At 48.4% G+C, this 15,656-nt stretch overlaps 1 protein-coding gene across 21 annotated transcripts in view; it reads left to right on the top strand.

The window, feature by feature from the left end:
* Nucleotides 1–15,656, top strand: part of DYSF (dysferlin) — a 223,761-nt gene that overhangs the window by 33,573 nt on the left and 174,532 nt on the right. For all 21 annotated transcript variants that reach the window (XM_033400464.2, XM_004277066.3, XM_004277062.3 and 18 more), the window contains exon 4: nt 13,014–13,119. In XM_033400464.2, coding sequence (XP_033256355.2) covers nt 13,014–13,119 — 106 coding nt within the window. The remainder of the gene's footprint in view (nt 1–13,013; nt 13,120–15,656) is intronic.

The following is a 15,656-nucleotide window of genomic DNA, read 5'->3' as shown; positions in this document are numbered from 1 at the left end:
GGCAAGCCTCCGGAATCCTTGGGAGGCAGTTTTGAGGCAGGAATACTTACAGTTCACCATCCCATTGTTCCCAGCATCCTCGGAAGCATTGACCATATCCTTATTTTCCAAGGATTTTTCTAACTATATTTTGTCCTGGATTCTATCCAGGACATCCCTGTGTTTCGGAATAGTTTTTCTTTTGTCTTTCTCTGGATTGAAGTGGAAAACTATTTAGAGTTACCCTTGGGCAGCCCCTGGAGGATCAGATACTGGCAGGAAGTCTGCCAGAGGCCAGGCGGGCTGGGGTTTGTGTGTGTGTGTTATGTCCGGCTGTTCTCATTTCCTGCCCCTCACGGCCAGGCATGCATGGCCGAAGGGACCGCAGCTCATGGTGTCTCCTCACCGGTGTCCTTAAACTTCCCCTGAGTGTGTGTGTCTGTGTGTGTCTGTGTGTGTCTGTGTGTGTGTGTGTGTGTGTGTGTGTGTGTGTGTGTGTGTGTGTGTGTGTGTGTGTGTGTGTGTGTGTGTGTCCTGCCAGGTCAGGGGCTATCTGATTTTCCTGTTGTGCTGACTCACTGAATCTCATGAGGAAGGTGCGGCTGAGTCAGTGATGAATGGGTTTGAGTTGTAATACATATATTTTTAGTTGACTTGTCTTTTTCTTAGTTTAAAAGATAAAGAATGAGAAACGGACACATGGAGACCTTTCTAGAGCCTCTTTTGGGAAATAATTTCAAACTCATAGGAAAGTTTCAAAAAGAACATCCCCACACTTTACTTAGACTCATTTACTGGTAATGTTCTATTCCATTTGGTTCATAATATTCTCTCTCTCTCTCACTCTCTCCTCTCCCTCCGTCCTCCTTTTTTCTCTCTCTCCCATTTGAGGGTAAGTTATACTCATCATGGCCCTTTATCCTTAGATACTTCTGTGTATATTTCCAAAGAGCAGGGATTTTTTTTACATAATCACAGTAAGTTACCAACTTCAGTTAAATTTAACATGGTTGCCTACTTTAATCTACTGTTTGTATTTTGATCCTATCCATTGACCAAGTTATGTCTTTTATAGCATTTCCCCCTCCCTTTCCCCCAGTATAGATACCCATATTGAATTTTGTCATCATATTTCCATAGCCTCCTTTACTTTGGGACATTTCCACAGTTAATGACAATTTACATTTTTGAATAATACAATACCCCAATGAAAAAAATAGAATATTCCTCACTTTGGGTTTGTCTGATGTCTTTCTCATGATTATATTCATGATCAGATTCGGTTACTGACTCCTGGCTGGAATCCATCATAGGTGCGTTGTGTTTATCTCAGGATCTGGAGGTGCATGGTGTCCCTCGTTGGTGACGTTCATTTCAATCACCCGTCAAGGTGTTGTCTGATTTTTCCATCGTGTCTTTACTGTTCTTTGTTTCCTCCTTGGCGTGTGTTAAGAGACACTTTAAGACCTGCCAATATCCTGCTCGTCAAAATGTCCCCCTAGATTTAGCACCCACAGGTGACTCTTGCTTGACTGATTCAGTCTTTACCATGAAGGCTGGGAACTGGTTTTCCATTGCCAGCACTCCCTTCACATTTACCAGCCTGGGCTGTGTAAGCCTTTCCTGCAGGAGGCCCTAGTGATGGTGCTTGTCTAACCCCACTGCTGTCATGCCTGGACCCTACCCTGTGCCTGCACTGGCCATCGGCCACCCACACTCTCACTGGAGCCTCCCCCCTTGGCAGGTATGTCATCCAGAGTTGAAAGACCTCTGGGAGTCTCCTCCATCCTTCAAGGACAGAGCTAGAGTCAGGAAGAAGCCTGTTCAGGGCCTGGATTATAATGTTAGAAAATCCCTCCTTCTGTTGAGCCACAGTCTCTCTCCCTGAGATTTTGAGGGTCTCATTTCTATTCTACCATCAGGAGCGACCAAAAATAAATCTTACCTCTCACATATATTATGACAGTCATGATCTAATGAGTCCCTCACTTCAATCTGGTGGGGTAGTGTGTGCAGAGGACAGGAAGCTGGTGAGTGGGGTGACATTTACCAAGCACTGTCTGTGTCCCAGACACAGTTGGGGGTGTTAGGAATGTGAACTTGGATTTTACAAGAACCCTTATATATATAGTGTGCACTATTCCTGTGAAGCTCCAACAGTGCAGGGGTGGTTGTCCATTTTGTGTAACCAGTATCCCCAATACCTACAATAATTAGGTGCTCACTACATATTTGTCAAATGAATAAATGACCTTTACAGATGAGAAAACAGGCCTCAAAAAGGTTATGTAACTTGTCCTCAGCCACAGAGCTGTCGCATGGCAGAGCTGAGGTTCCAGCCCAAGTAGGATGACTCGAGAGCTCTTTTTCTTCATCATTCTATGATAAAATTTATTTTTGGAAGATAGTTGAGAGGAAGAATGTTTTCGAAGTGTTGCTATAGGTTGAAAGGTATAGTTTAGAAATGTTGGCACTGACTCAACAAGTGAAGACCATGGTTGGCCTGTGTGACACCCAGGGTCTGCCACCTGGGGTGTCCCATGAACCAAACAGGGCAAGAACTGTGTCCTGCCAGCCTTCCTGGGCCACCTTCCTTCCGGGTGTCTGGGGAGAGGGCTTGTCTTACATTCACTTACTGGTCAGTGTCTGCACAGTGTGAGCTGCACCCACTTCTCCCATCTAACTTCTCCCTAACACAGCTCCTAGCACCTGGGGATGTTGTCTTCCCTGGTCTGCTGCACCTCGGCTGCCTCACCTGTTCATTCTTCAGCTCATGGCACCATGGCATATGGGAAGGCCTGGGGTAACGGATGGAGGGTCTGCCACCCCCTGCAGGTGAGGAGGCCACTTTCAGTGGAAGAGCGTCTCTCTTAGGTCCTTCAGCTATCCCTGCCACAGCCATGGCTGCCTCTCCCTGACTAGCTGGTTTCTCCTGGGGTCTCAGCCAGCTGCCCTGTTGCCAGACCTGTTCCGCACACTCGACCCTTCCCTTCCTTCTTCTCCTCAGGGCCCAGACTTCAAGGCCACCCTCTGAAAGCTCCAAATGCATAGTGTAGACTACTAGACCTCGCAACCTCCTCTTCATAGGAGAGTGTAGCCCATCTACAGGGTGCGATTACTGAGCTCTTTAAAATGATCATTCACCCCTGATCTCCCCAACAAAGAACTAGCAGGCTTGTGTTTTAAAATGTAGGTTTTGTTATTATTCAGGTATGGTAAGCCAACAAATCAGGAGATGATTACCATTGAAAGGATAGTTTGTTACAGTTCCTCAGAGGAGGGGGCATGCTGCACCATGGGGGCCACGTGGGGAAGCACCAGGGTCAGTCAGGAGGCAGGGGGAGGGATGGGAAAGCATGGGCAAGAGCCTTTACTGTGGTTTCCTCAGAAAAGAACAGGCAAGGCAGGGTAAGCGGGTTTAGGATCGGCTAGTTTGAATAATTTCAGCAGGCTCTGGAGGGCAGGGGCTATGTGAAGTCATGTGGCACCTGGCCCTGGGGTTTTCAGTGCAGGGGAATGTTGGCTGGGTGTGAGTGCTCAATAGAGAAGGGGGTGGGGGTGTGGGCTCTGGCTTGGTGGGTCTGCATATGAAAGGTGCAGTTGCAGGTGAGTCCTTTATATCTCTAGGAATTGACTAGTCCTGGGAGGGGCAGCCCCTCCAAAGTGAGCAAAGCCCCAGATATCAAAATATTGAAAATAAAAAGGCATGATTAATACAGCTTGGAATTAGATTCTTTTAAAAAGGTTGAACCAGATCAGATTTATAGCCTGGGCTCTCTTTTCCATGGATGAAGCAAAGGGTCTTTTTGTGTCTTTCATGATGTGCTCATGGGGCTCTGAGGTGTGCCACTGGTCCAGGATGGGGTCTAAGGCAAGGCTCTTGGAGTCTGGCTCTGTCTGTTATTTGTGTGAAATCAGACAAGTCAAATGCCTTTCCGAGTCCCAATCTCCTCATCTGTAAGGTGGATTGAACTAATACCAGTACCTACCCCACAGGGCTAGCGTCAGTTTAACCGCTGAGTGTATATTAGACACTCTATACATGTAGAGTGTCTAATATACACTCAGTCAGGAGGCAGGTAGCTCTTAGTAGAATGTAAGTTCCATGAGGGCAGGCTCAGTGTTTTGTCTGATAGGCAAAATAAGTATTTGTTGAATTAATAAATTATAAAATTTAAAAAGAGTTTTTATGCTTTGTTTTCAAATTTAATTTTTGAGTTAGTAAAAAAATTTAAGGAGTTATAAAAGCAGACTGTATTTTAAAAAATGCAGCAAAAGTTCTCCCTTTGTTTCCCCATCTGCGCAATTCTCGTCTTTCTCCCATAGGTAACCATTGTTCTTTGTTTCTTCTGTTATCACTCATATTATTGATTAATCACCAGTATAAATTCCAGTATAAATAGGTAGTATATTTATTTATTAAAATAGATTTTTTTGTATTGTGGTAAAATACACGTAACAATTACTATCTTAACCATTTTTAAGTGTATATAGTTTAGTGGCATTAAATACATTTGCATTGTTTTATAACCATCACTACCATTCATCCCTGTAACTCTTTTTATCTGTAAAACTGAAGCTCTATACCTATTAAACAATAACTCCCCATTGTCCCCTCCCTCCAGCCTCTGGCAAACACCATTACACTTTCTATCTATCTGACCACTCTAACTAATAGGTAGCATATTATACACACTTTTTTGAACATTGTTTTTTTACTTAACAATGCATCTTTAAAAAAAAAATCAATGGGGTGGGATGGGGAGGGTGGGAGGGAGGGAGACGCAACAGGGAAGACATATGGGAACATATGTTTATGTATGACTGATTCACTTTGTTATAAAGCAGAAACTAACACACCATTGTAAAGCAATTATACCCCAATAAAGATGTTAAAAAAAAAATCAATCAATATTTTTAAAATTGAAGTATAGTTGATTTACAATGTTGTGTTAATTTCTGCTGTAGAGCAAAGTGATTCAGTTTTATATATATATACATTCTCTTTTTTTCAATATTCTTTTCCATTATGGTTTATCACAGGATATTGAATATAGTTCTCTGTGCTATACAGTAGGACCTTGTTGTTTATCCATTCTATATATAAAAGCTTACATCTGCTAACCCCAACCTCCCACTCTACCCATCCCCCAACCCCCTCTGCCTTGGCAACCACCAGTCTATTCTCTATGTTCCTGATTCTGTTTCATAGATAGATTCATTTGTATCATAGTTTAGATTCCACAGTAAGTGATATCATATGGTATTTGCCTTTCTCTTTCTGACTTACTTCACTTAGTATGATAATCTCTAGTTTCATCCATGTTGCTGCAGATGGCATTATGTCATTCTTTTTTATGACTGAGTAGTATTCCATTGTATACATGTACCAAATCTTCTTTATCCATTCATCTGTTGATGAATGTTGTTTCCATGTTGTTGTTTCCATGTTGTTTCCATGTCTTGATTATTGTGAATAGTGCTGCTATGAACATAGGGATGCATGTATCTTTTTGAAATATAGTTTTGTCTGGATATATGCCCAGGAGTGGGATTGCTGGATCATATGGTAATTCTATTTTTAGTTTTCTGAGGAACCTCCATACTGTTTTCCACAGTGGCTATACCAAATTACATTCCCACCAACAGTAGAGGAGGGGTCCCTTTTCTGCATACCCTCCCCAGAATTTGTTACTTGTAGACTTTTTAATGATGGCCATTCTGACCAGTGTGAGGTGGTACCTCATTGTAGTTTTGATTTGCATTTCTCTAATAATTAGCTATGTTGAGCATCTTTTCATGTGCCCATTGGCCATTTGTATGTCCTCTTTGGAGAAATGTCTATTTAGGTCTTCTGCCCATTTTTCAATTAGTTTTTTTGTTGTTGAGATGTATGAGCTGTTTGTATATTTTGGAAATGACCTCGTTGGTCATATCGTTTGCAAATATTTTCTCCTATTCTGTAGGTTGTCTTTTCATTTTGTTTGTGGTTTCCTTTGCTGTGGAAAAGCTTGTGAGTTTGATTAGGTCCATTTGTTTATTTTTGTTTTTATTTCTATTGCCTTGGGAGACTGACCTAAGAAAACACTGGTACGGTTTATGTCAGAGAAAATTTTGCATGATCTCTTGTAGTAGTTTTATGGTGTCATGTCTTATGTTTAAGTCTTTAAGCCACTTTGAGTTTATTTTTGTGTAAGGTGAGAGGGTGTGTTCTAACTTCATTGATTTACATGTGGCTGTCCAACTTTCCCTGTACCACTTGCTGAAGAGACTGTCTTTTCCCCATTGTATAGTCTCTCCTCCTTTGTCGAAGATTAATTGACCATAGGTATGTGGGTTTATTTCTGGGCTCACTATTCTGTTCCATTGATCCATATGCCTAACAATGTATGTTGAAGATTTTCCATACATTATAAATCTACAGTGTAACATTTCCATTATTTTTATAGTTGTATACTATTCTGTTGTATGTCTATACTTAACTTACCCATTTTCTATGATGGACATTTGGGTTGCCTCTTGTGTTTTGATCTTACAGTGATGTAAAATGTCCAGATGTTTCCTTTTTTAATTAATTATTAAAATTTTTATTGGAGTATAGTTAATTTACAATGTTGTGTTAGTTTCAGGTGTACAGCAAAGCGAATCAGTTATGCATATATCCACTCTTTTTTAGATTCTTTTCCCATGTATGGCCCGATGTTTTAAAATAAAATTGTTTAGATTTCTTTGTGCTTTGTTAAAATCAACTTACTTGGCCACCTTAATTCGTACCCTCCCACTTAAGGCTTAGACTTGGAGGTCACCACCTCGCATTTCTAAGGACAGCAACCTACTGGATGATGAATTTGGGAACCAGCTCTTTTTCCATGAGGAAGGACGTATGCCTTGTCAACATGGAAGCAGCTTTGACTTTGCACTCCCTCTCCCATGCTAATTCCTGACCTGGCTTTCTGTCTTTGGGATGGCAGCAGCTCTTTCGGACCCCACACTTCTCTTGCCCTCACATTCCAGTGGCCTGGGAACACAGCACAGCCAAGAGGGATGACCAGGTCTGGGGAGACTGGGCAGCGCATTTTTCTATCAGTAGGCTGTCAAGGCCCACAGGGTTTCCTTCCAGCCCACCAGGCTCCACACACACTCAGAGCTCGCTCCCAGGCAGCCCGTGCAGGAACCCCCCCAGGCCCGTCCTTGCCTCATTTGACCGCTACTGAATCCTGCCTGCCACACTGGGCCACTGGTTGGTACCCACCGAGTGTGCAGCATCCCTGATGTGCAGAAGGCCGGGGTGCCCTAGGGTCTGTGTCTTAGCCTTGGTCTCAGGATGGGATGGGTCTCCTCAAGGGTCTGGACCCTCCCAGGTCCGAGCCCCCTGAATAACACATCTTCTCCGTCCTCCGTGAAATGAATGAATGAAAAGTGGCCGTCAGGGTTTCCGATCGCGGTCAAGCCTCAGATCCGTCCCCCTTCCCTCCCTCCCTCCTCCTCCCCGCAGTTCGGCGGGGCTGCCCACACAGGGCGGGCTCTGCCTCTCTCGGACTCGGGCGCGTCAGCCCACAACCTGCTCCTTAGGCTTCGGGATAGGCAGCCTGCTTCCAGCCTTACCTCCTAGCGGAGTGGAGGCCTGTGAAGCCGCTCAGGCCCTCGGAGGGACTGACCTCAGGGCCTATGCAGGGTTGGCAAGTGGGGGCATTTCATGGCCCTGAAAGACGTTGAAGGGAGGAAATAACAAGCAATCCTGCTGGCTGCGGTCCCTCCAGCCCGGAGGTGCCTGGGCTGGCAGGGGTGGGGCCGGCGCTTCCTCTTGCATTTCCTCCCATTGTTCCCGCCCCGCTTCCGGGAATTCTCCCTGACAGGGGCCTGGGCGGGCGGGATGCCGGCGAGGGAGGAGAGCCGGGCCCGCTCTGCGCCCTGACCCGCCGCGCTCTGGCCGCAGCCTCCAGGGTCCGGAACCGGGGGCTCGCCGGCAAACTAGCTGGCTGCACCTCCAGGTCTGCCATCCCTCCACTCCCCTGGCGGCCCTGCCTCCCGCCGCCCCAGGCTGAAGCCTCAGAATTGCCAGGAATTGCCGCTGGGAATCTGGGGGCCAAGTCTGTCTACCAACAAATAATGCAGGAGGCTGCAAATAAGAAAATAGTTTATTTGGGATTTTAAGAATTGCAATTCGGGAGACGCAGATTCGGGTACCTGTGAAAGTATTGGGAGAAAGAGGGACTTTTAAAGACAAAAAGCCTGGAGGTTGTTAAAAGTTGCCTGGCGAGAATTGTGATAGGATCTGAAAGTATTTGTGCTTAAAGAAGCACAGGTTGGGGACTTCCCTGGTGGCGCAGTGGTTGAGAGTCTGCCTACCGATGCAGGGGACACGGGTTCATGCCCCGGTCCGGGAAGATGCCACATGCCGCCGAGCGGCTGGGCCCTTGAGCCATGGCCGCTGAGCCTGTGCGTCCGGAGCCTGTGCTCCACAACGGAAGAGGCCACAACAGTGAGAGGCCCGCGTACCGCAAAAAAAAAAAAAAAAAAAAAAAAAAAAAGAATATGCCTGCCAATGCAGGGGACACGGGTTCGAGCCCTGGTCCGGGAAGATCCCACATGCCGCAGAGCAACTAAGCCAGTGCGCCACAACTACTGAGCCTGCGCCCTAGAGCCTGCGAATCATAACTACTGAAGCCCGTGTGGCACAACTACTGAAGTCCATGCACCTAGAGCCTGTGCTCCGCAACAAGAGAAGCCACCACAATGAGAAGCCCGCGCAACGCAAAGAAGAGTAGCCCCCGCTCACCGTTAACTAGAGAGAGCCCACGTGTAGCAACGAAGACCCAACGCAGCCAAAAAAAAAAAAAGCACAGGTTGTTTTAGGGTAGGGGGTCTATAAGTAGATAGACTCTCCTGAGTTATTTTAGGGAAAGGGTCCGATAAATATCTGGAGTTTCGGGCAGGTGTTCTGGATGACTTCATCAGGTCAAAAGGTCAGATTCCATCCAGGCTGAGACATATATAAGTCACACTTCATTAATGGCCTCCCAGTTCCATTTTATAGAGCTCTCTTACCAATCCCGACTCTATTTTGATTTTCCTTTCACAGGTTCTAGAGCAGGATCCACCATCAACCTGCTCAAGCAAGTCCCTCCATTCTGCTGCCCCAGTTTCGCAGTGTCGCATTGTTACCCAGAAACTGGGTTTGCCTCTTGGTGGGTGTCGAGCCAAAAGACACAACCAAGTCAAAGACCAGGAGAAGGAAGGATTTATTACTTGCAGCAAGTAAAGTGAAATTTGGGGACCCTTCCCAAAGCAGTGTCTCCCCGGAACAGCAAAATTGGGGAAGTTTTAAGCTATGGGTATATGCATATTTGAAAAGGGGCTTGGGCAGTAGGCAGAGTCCGAGCTTTAATTGACTGAAGGCATGAAGGTCAGAAAAGGTCAACGTCACCATCTCTTAGATTCCAGCTGATCTGGTGGTTGAGTGCCTGAGGGGGGATTTAAATTCTGAACAGCTCAAGAAGTGCTTTAGGCTAGTCTTTGCAATTTAAATAGAACTGGGCCTCTCCACAACTGGTTTGTTACCTTTGCTATTGTTACTTTTGCCTTGATAAGTTTGTCCTTTATGTTCTCTTAAGATCATTATTACTGAGATCTATTCAAGGACAAGGACTGTGGCCAGGATTAGATCACAAAATGGTTTAGGCCAAAAATGGCTTCTCTTATGTCAAGGAGGCCATGCCTGGTTCTCTTTCTCTGGGGACCCCCTACCCCATCTGCTTACAGCATGGATTCAGGGGTTCTCCGCACCTACTGTCTGGTTTTTTTGACATTGCCCACTTCAGTCAACACACTGGTGACAGGGGCCTTCCCCTCGCTGGCTCTGGGATAGAGACTCTCCAGGAGGCCCAGTTTAGTGAGCTATGGTACGAGCCTGCTCTGTTCTGCAAAGGACTATAACACAAACCAGTCCAAATTCTAGGAAATTCCTAGCATCATGAGGGGTGTTAGAACCCTGGAATGAATATTAGCAAACATCTCTCCCTTTAGCCCTATTAAAAAACAAAATTCAACTAAGTACATTTGAAGATCTAATTGGTTTTTTATTCATTGAGTTATGAATCTGACAGCGTCCCATCTAGCAACTAGAAAGGCACTCCAAGGGGTTGTGCAAAATGGAAGATATTATAGGCAGAAGGAGGGTGGGGCAAGAAGGTATTAACAAAAGAATATGAAGGGTTATTTTAAAGTCAGGACATCAACTTTTTTGGGTGGGGAACAGACAGGCAAGGGTTTATCATGCAGATTGCCTCGTCTTCTTCTGGGTGGGGTGGGAGTGGGGTAGAGATGCCCCACAAGACAGATTACCTTTCTGGTGCTTGACCAGAACATTCTAGACTGGCCTATTAAGATTACATTTCTGGGAAAGGTTGAAACTGCGACTAGACCCGGTATTAAATCTAGGTTTGGTATTGGCCTCGGCCTGCAGCGGCTTGAAGCAGGATTTTGGTTCCCCAGCCAGAGATTGAAGTCAGGCCGCGGCAGCGAGAGCGCCGAATTCTAGCCACTAGACCACCAGGGACAGTGTCCAGTGACAAGGCCCTGGCCTGTTGGCTTTGTAGAAATGAATTTCCACAAAGAGGCAGACAGTACTGAAATAAGCAAAGTGTTTATTAGGAGGAAAAACATGTGAATAGACTCACAGGGGCAGGCTCAGAGAGAGGGTCGCACCCTCGTGGTAGTTTGAATCACTTTTATGGGGCATTTCGTCCAGGTTTCCTCTGGCCAATCATCTTGCTTTGCCCGGCTCTGTGTCTGTATTTGGTTTAACTCAGGGTCCTCCTCTGTGTGTGTGTGCATCTCTGAGCCAAGTTGGATTCTAGTGAAGAGGCCTAGACGTAGGTTGGCATCACCTACTATGGGGTGGTGCCCCTCGCTTTTTGACCCCTGAGGAGCCTTTCTGCACATGTGTAGTTGGGAAGGCCTCCTTGACCTAGAGAATGAGAAAAATGTGGTCTCTTTTTCTCTGATCTGGGCAGGGTTCAGCTCCTCTCTGCCCCTGCGATTACTGTTATCTTAAAGTGTCCACCGGAGGCAAAGTCCAGCTATTTACCCTGTTCCTGTTGTTGTTTCTATCTGGATGTGTAAACAGGAGGTTGGCTGAAAATGTCTAACCTGGAGCCCATCTATCTCCTGCCTCACACCTTTTGGCAATTGTGAATAATGCTGTTATGAACTTGGGTGTACAAATATCTCCTTGAGGGGCTTCCCTGGTGGCGCAGTGGTTGAGAGTCCGCCTGCCGATGCAGGGGACACGGGTTCGTGACCCGGTCCGAGAAGATCCCACATGCTGTGGAGCAGCTGGGCCTGTGAGCCATGGCCACTGGGCCTGCGCGTCCAGAGCCTGTGCTCCGCCATGGGAGAGGCCACAACAGTGAGAGGCCCGCGTATCGCAAAAAAAAAAAAAAAAAATTCTCCTTGAGTCCCTGATTTCAATTCTTTTGGGTATTTACTCAGAAGTGGAATTGCCAAATCATATGGTAATTCTATATTTATTTATTAAAAGCTTTGTAGTGTTTTTTTTTTAATTTTATTTATTTTTGGCCGTGTTTGTTGCTGCACGTGGGCTTTCTCTAGTTGTGGTGAGTGGGGGCTACTCTTCATTGCGGTGCACAGGCTCTAGGCACGGGCTTCAGTAGTTGCAGCATGTGGGCTCAGGAGTTGCGTCATGTGGGCTCAGTAGCTATGGCTCGCGGGCTTAGTTGCTCCGCAGCATGTGGGATCTTCCCGGACCAGGGATCGAACCCATGTCCCCTTCATTGGCAGGCAGATTCTTAACCACTGTACCACCAGGGAAGTCCTGGTAATTCTATATTTAATTTTTTTGAGGAACCGCCATGCTGTTTTCCATTCCAACCAATGGTGTGCAAGGGTTTCAATTTCTCAACATCCTCGTGAACATTTGTTGTTTTCTGTTTTCTGATAGTAGTAATGGGTGTGAAGTGGTACCTCATTGTAAGCAGCCAGTTTTAATAGTCAGCCCATTAGGTCAAGATGGAAGTTTTATTTCATCAGTAATAAAAACTCATGTTCAAATCAGTTGTTATAGAGACCAGAAAAAGGAAGGTCCCAGATAATAGGTGTGCTATTTATCCATCGGAAAAACAAAAAATTAACAAGCAAATGATGAGAGTACACCTGTGGCTGGTTGTTGTTTGTGTCCTGACAGTAACGTCCAGGAGGCACACCCAAGTCCGATGTAGGCACTGGGCAATGGTTCTGGTTGACACAGGCCACTCGCTGCCCTGGTTTCCTGCTGCTGCTGCAGGATGCAGTTTGCTCACTTTTTAGCTTAGGGACACAACCTTTTTCCTTGGCACTCTTTGAAGGGTACCTTCACTGAACATCAGGTGGTGACCTTCTCTTTCCTAAGAGCTCATCCATCTATGGGCCTCTTCCCCTCAGTCAGAGATGCGGCCTCAGGTGTGTGTGGGGTGATAGTCTCTTGGGAGTGGGGCATGCCTCCCCTGCCCCAATTTTCCTTTCTCCCTGTCCCTGAAGATAGGAAGGTCTGTGTGTTTTTCATTTATCATCGTTGCTGGCTGTGCTCTGGGAAACCAGCGTAGATGGTCTGTGTAGCTGTGGGTCAGGAGAGCTGCTGGGGCAGAGGAGAATGCAGAGGCAGTGGCGGTGAAACTGCCCCTGCTCTCAGGAGATGCTGCTCTGGTGCACTGTTCAGGTCTGATGGGCAAAACAACCCAGGCAGATGGGGTGGCAGGGCTGGGCCTCTGGGTGGGGGCGGGGCAGAAGGGGTCAAAGTTGACCTTGGGGGAAGTGTCTCTTGTCCTTCTCGTGCAGGGAGAGGGGCCTGGTCTTCCAGGGATGGTGACGGGGTAGCTGGGGGCAGGGCTGCTGGGGGAGCCTGAGGGGTCCTAGGCATTCTAGGCAGATCAGTTGGTCTGTGGGGCATCCGTGAGGTGGCGGTGGTGAAGGGCATGCGGGGGAGGAACTGGGCGCGTTAGGCTGCTCTTCTACAGTCTACTTTTCTCTCCTCTCAGGTTCCTGGGGGAGGCCAACGTCCCACTCCGGGAGGTCCTTGCCACCCCCAGTCTGTCTGCCAGCTTCAATGCCCCGCTGCTGGACACCAAGAAGCAGCCCACAGGGGTAAGTGTCCACCGGCCTCTGCATCTGGCCGGTTTCTGTCTGAGGCTTTGCCCTCCTGATCCCAGTGGGGTGTCAGAGTCCAGCCCCCAGCAACCAGGCCCGGCCCGCCCTGGCTGGAGCTCGGTGTGCCCGGGAGGGGCTCAGGGGTGGAAGGGATGGGAGGGGAAGAGGAGGGGCCTGGCCCCAGCTGCAGGGCTCCAGTCAGCCTTGCCGCACAGCAGCCTGCCCTGGGTCACCTCCCGGGCTTGGTTTCGGCCCGCCCTGGCTGGAGCTCGGTGTGCCCGGGAGGGGCTCAGGGGTGGAAGGGATGGTTTTTCACTGGAAACCCGAGGTCTTCCCAAGCTTCTGGGCAGCCTTCGTTATGGAGCCTCCATCTGCCTCGTAGCCCTTCCTCACCATCCAAGCCCCTTCTCCAGATCCGGAATATCTGAGTCATCTGGGTCACAGATCACAAGGGAAGGGGAACAGACATCCCCCTCCCCTGCCCACCAGGACCTGTCAGACCCCCTTCCCTTCCTCCATAGTCCTTCCTGCTCCTCCGCCAGCCTTCCCAGTGCTCTCCCAGTCCTCCCAGACAATTCCCAGCCCTCATCTCTGGCCTCCCGTTATTTTTAGTGAGCTAAATATACCCTGCGGGGTTCTTTCTTCATGGTCAGTAGAATTCCTGACCTTCCCTCTGGGTCAGCCCCACCTCCCAGGATGCACTGCGGGGACTAACAGTCTGGAAGTACTTCCTCCCAGCGGGGCCCTGGGGAGTCTGTCAGACAGAGTGTGGCTACCTTGCCCGGTGGAGTGTGTGCATGTGCGTGTGTGTGCATGTGTGTGTGTGTGAGGTTGGGGGCTCTTGGCTGGCTTGGTGAGTCAGGAAGTGGCCGGTCTGGGCAGAGCTCTGAATGGAACCACTGCTGGGAACTGGGAGCTGGAGAAAGAGAGTGAATGACTGAAGTCACACAGTGAATCGGCGTCCAGCCTGGGACACGAATCAGGGGGCACATCTCCTAAGCTCTCAGTCGTGGAAGGGACTTGAATGGACCCCTGGTTCACTGCCCTTCTGATGCTGGAATTTTCTCCTAAGGTGCCTTAGGCCAGTGATGGCTGGGATGCTTCCTTGGTGGGGAAATGCCACTTCTCAGAGAATTCATCCCTTTCTCAGACAGTGCTCACTGGTAGAACATTCTGGTTCCGTGCAGGGTTCGCTGAGCCTGTCTCCATCACCTCTTGAGTCGCTTTTGTCCTCCCTTGGAGCCCTTCAGTCTGCTAATGCTTCCTGTAGTCAGGAAGGGCTCCGGGACTGCTGAGCTACCCTCCTAGGGATCCTGAAGAGGGCCAGAGCTGGCTCCTCTGAGACGGAGAGCACGAATGCAGGAGTGGCAGGCATCGAGGCAGCTGGGGAAGGAGGTATTTTGAGTCAGGGGATCTGCTCGGTGCTTCTCCACGGCGTCTCAGGGACAGCGCTGCCTACTTTGCTGAGGGTCGGGCCCCCAGTGCCTCCAACCGGGGTTTCTCGCTTCCTGGCTGGGCCACTCAGTCATCTCCTCGCTCTCGCCCTCTCTGCATCTGCGACGCTGGTGTTTCCTGCCAGTGCTTGCCACTCCGTCACACACCCCTCCAGGAAGGGGCTGTGAGAGCCACAAGGTGATGGGTGGCCGCTGAGCACAGGCTCCGGGAGCTGGGGTAAATTGGGTTCCTGGACCCACCTCCAAGGTGTGCATGGAGGCTTCTCCACACCCACCAGCAAAACTCCAGACACCAGCTGGGTGGCTGCGATTCAGCTCAATCCTGACACTACCTACCTGGCCATAGCATCAGATCCTACAGGTTAAATGCTCAGTCCTGCCCCCCACCCCCCTTCAGATACCAGTCGCAAGCCCAGGCTGTTACCTGTGCTTCTGACCAACTGGCTATAAATCAGAGGTTCCCAGAACCTCCTCCACAGGTTCAATGCATTTGCTAGAGTGGCTCACAGAACTCAGACAAACATTTTACTTACTAGATTACCAGTTTATTTAATTTTAAAAATTTATTTATTTTGTTATTTTTGGCTGCGTTGGGTCTTCGTTGCTGCACGTGGGCTTTCTCTAGTTGCGGCGAGTGGGGGCTACTCTTGGTTGCAGTGTGCGGGCTTCTCATTGCGGTGGCCTCTCCTGTTGCAGAGCACAGGGCTCTAGGCACGCAGGCTTCAGTAGTTGTGGCTCACGGGCTGTAGAGCGCGGGCTCAGTAGTTGTGGCGCACGGGCTTAGCTGCTCTGCGGCATGTGGGATCCTCCCGGACCAGGGCTCGAACCCGTGTCCCCTGCATTGGCAGGGGGATTCTTAAGCACTGTGCCACTGTACCAGTTTATTAGAAAAGGGTATAACTCAGGAATAGCCAGACAGAAGAGACACACAGGCAAGGCATGGGGAAGAGGCACAGAGCTTCCATGCCCTCTCAGGGAGCACAACTCTCTCCAGCTTCCACATGTTCTCCAACACAGAAGCTCTCTGAAACACAGCCTTTAGGGTTTTTATGGAGGCTTCGTGACTTAAGCATGATTGAG

The sequence above is a fragment of the Orcinus orca genome, chromosome 13 (genome assembly GCF_937001465.1).
Source record: "Orcinus orca chromosome 13, mOrcOrc1.1, whole genome shotgun sequence".
Lineage (NCBI taxonomy): Eukaryota > Metazoa > Chordata > Mammalia > Artiodactyla > Delphinidae > Orcinus > Orcinus orca.
This window is presented reverse-complemented; position numbering and strand designations above follow the sequence as displayed.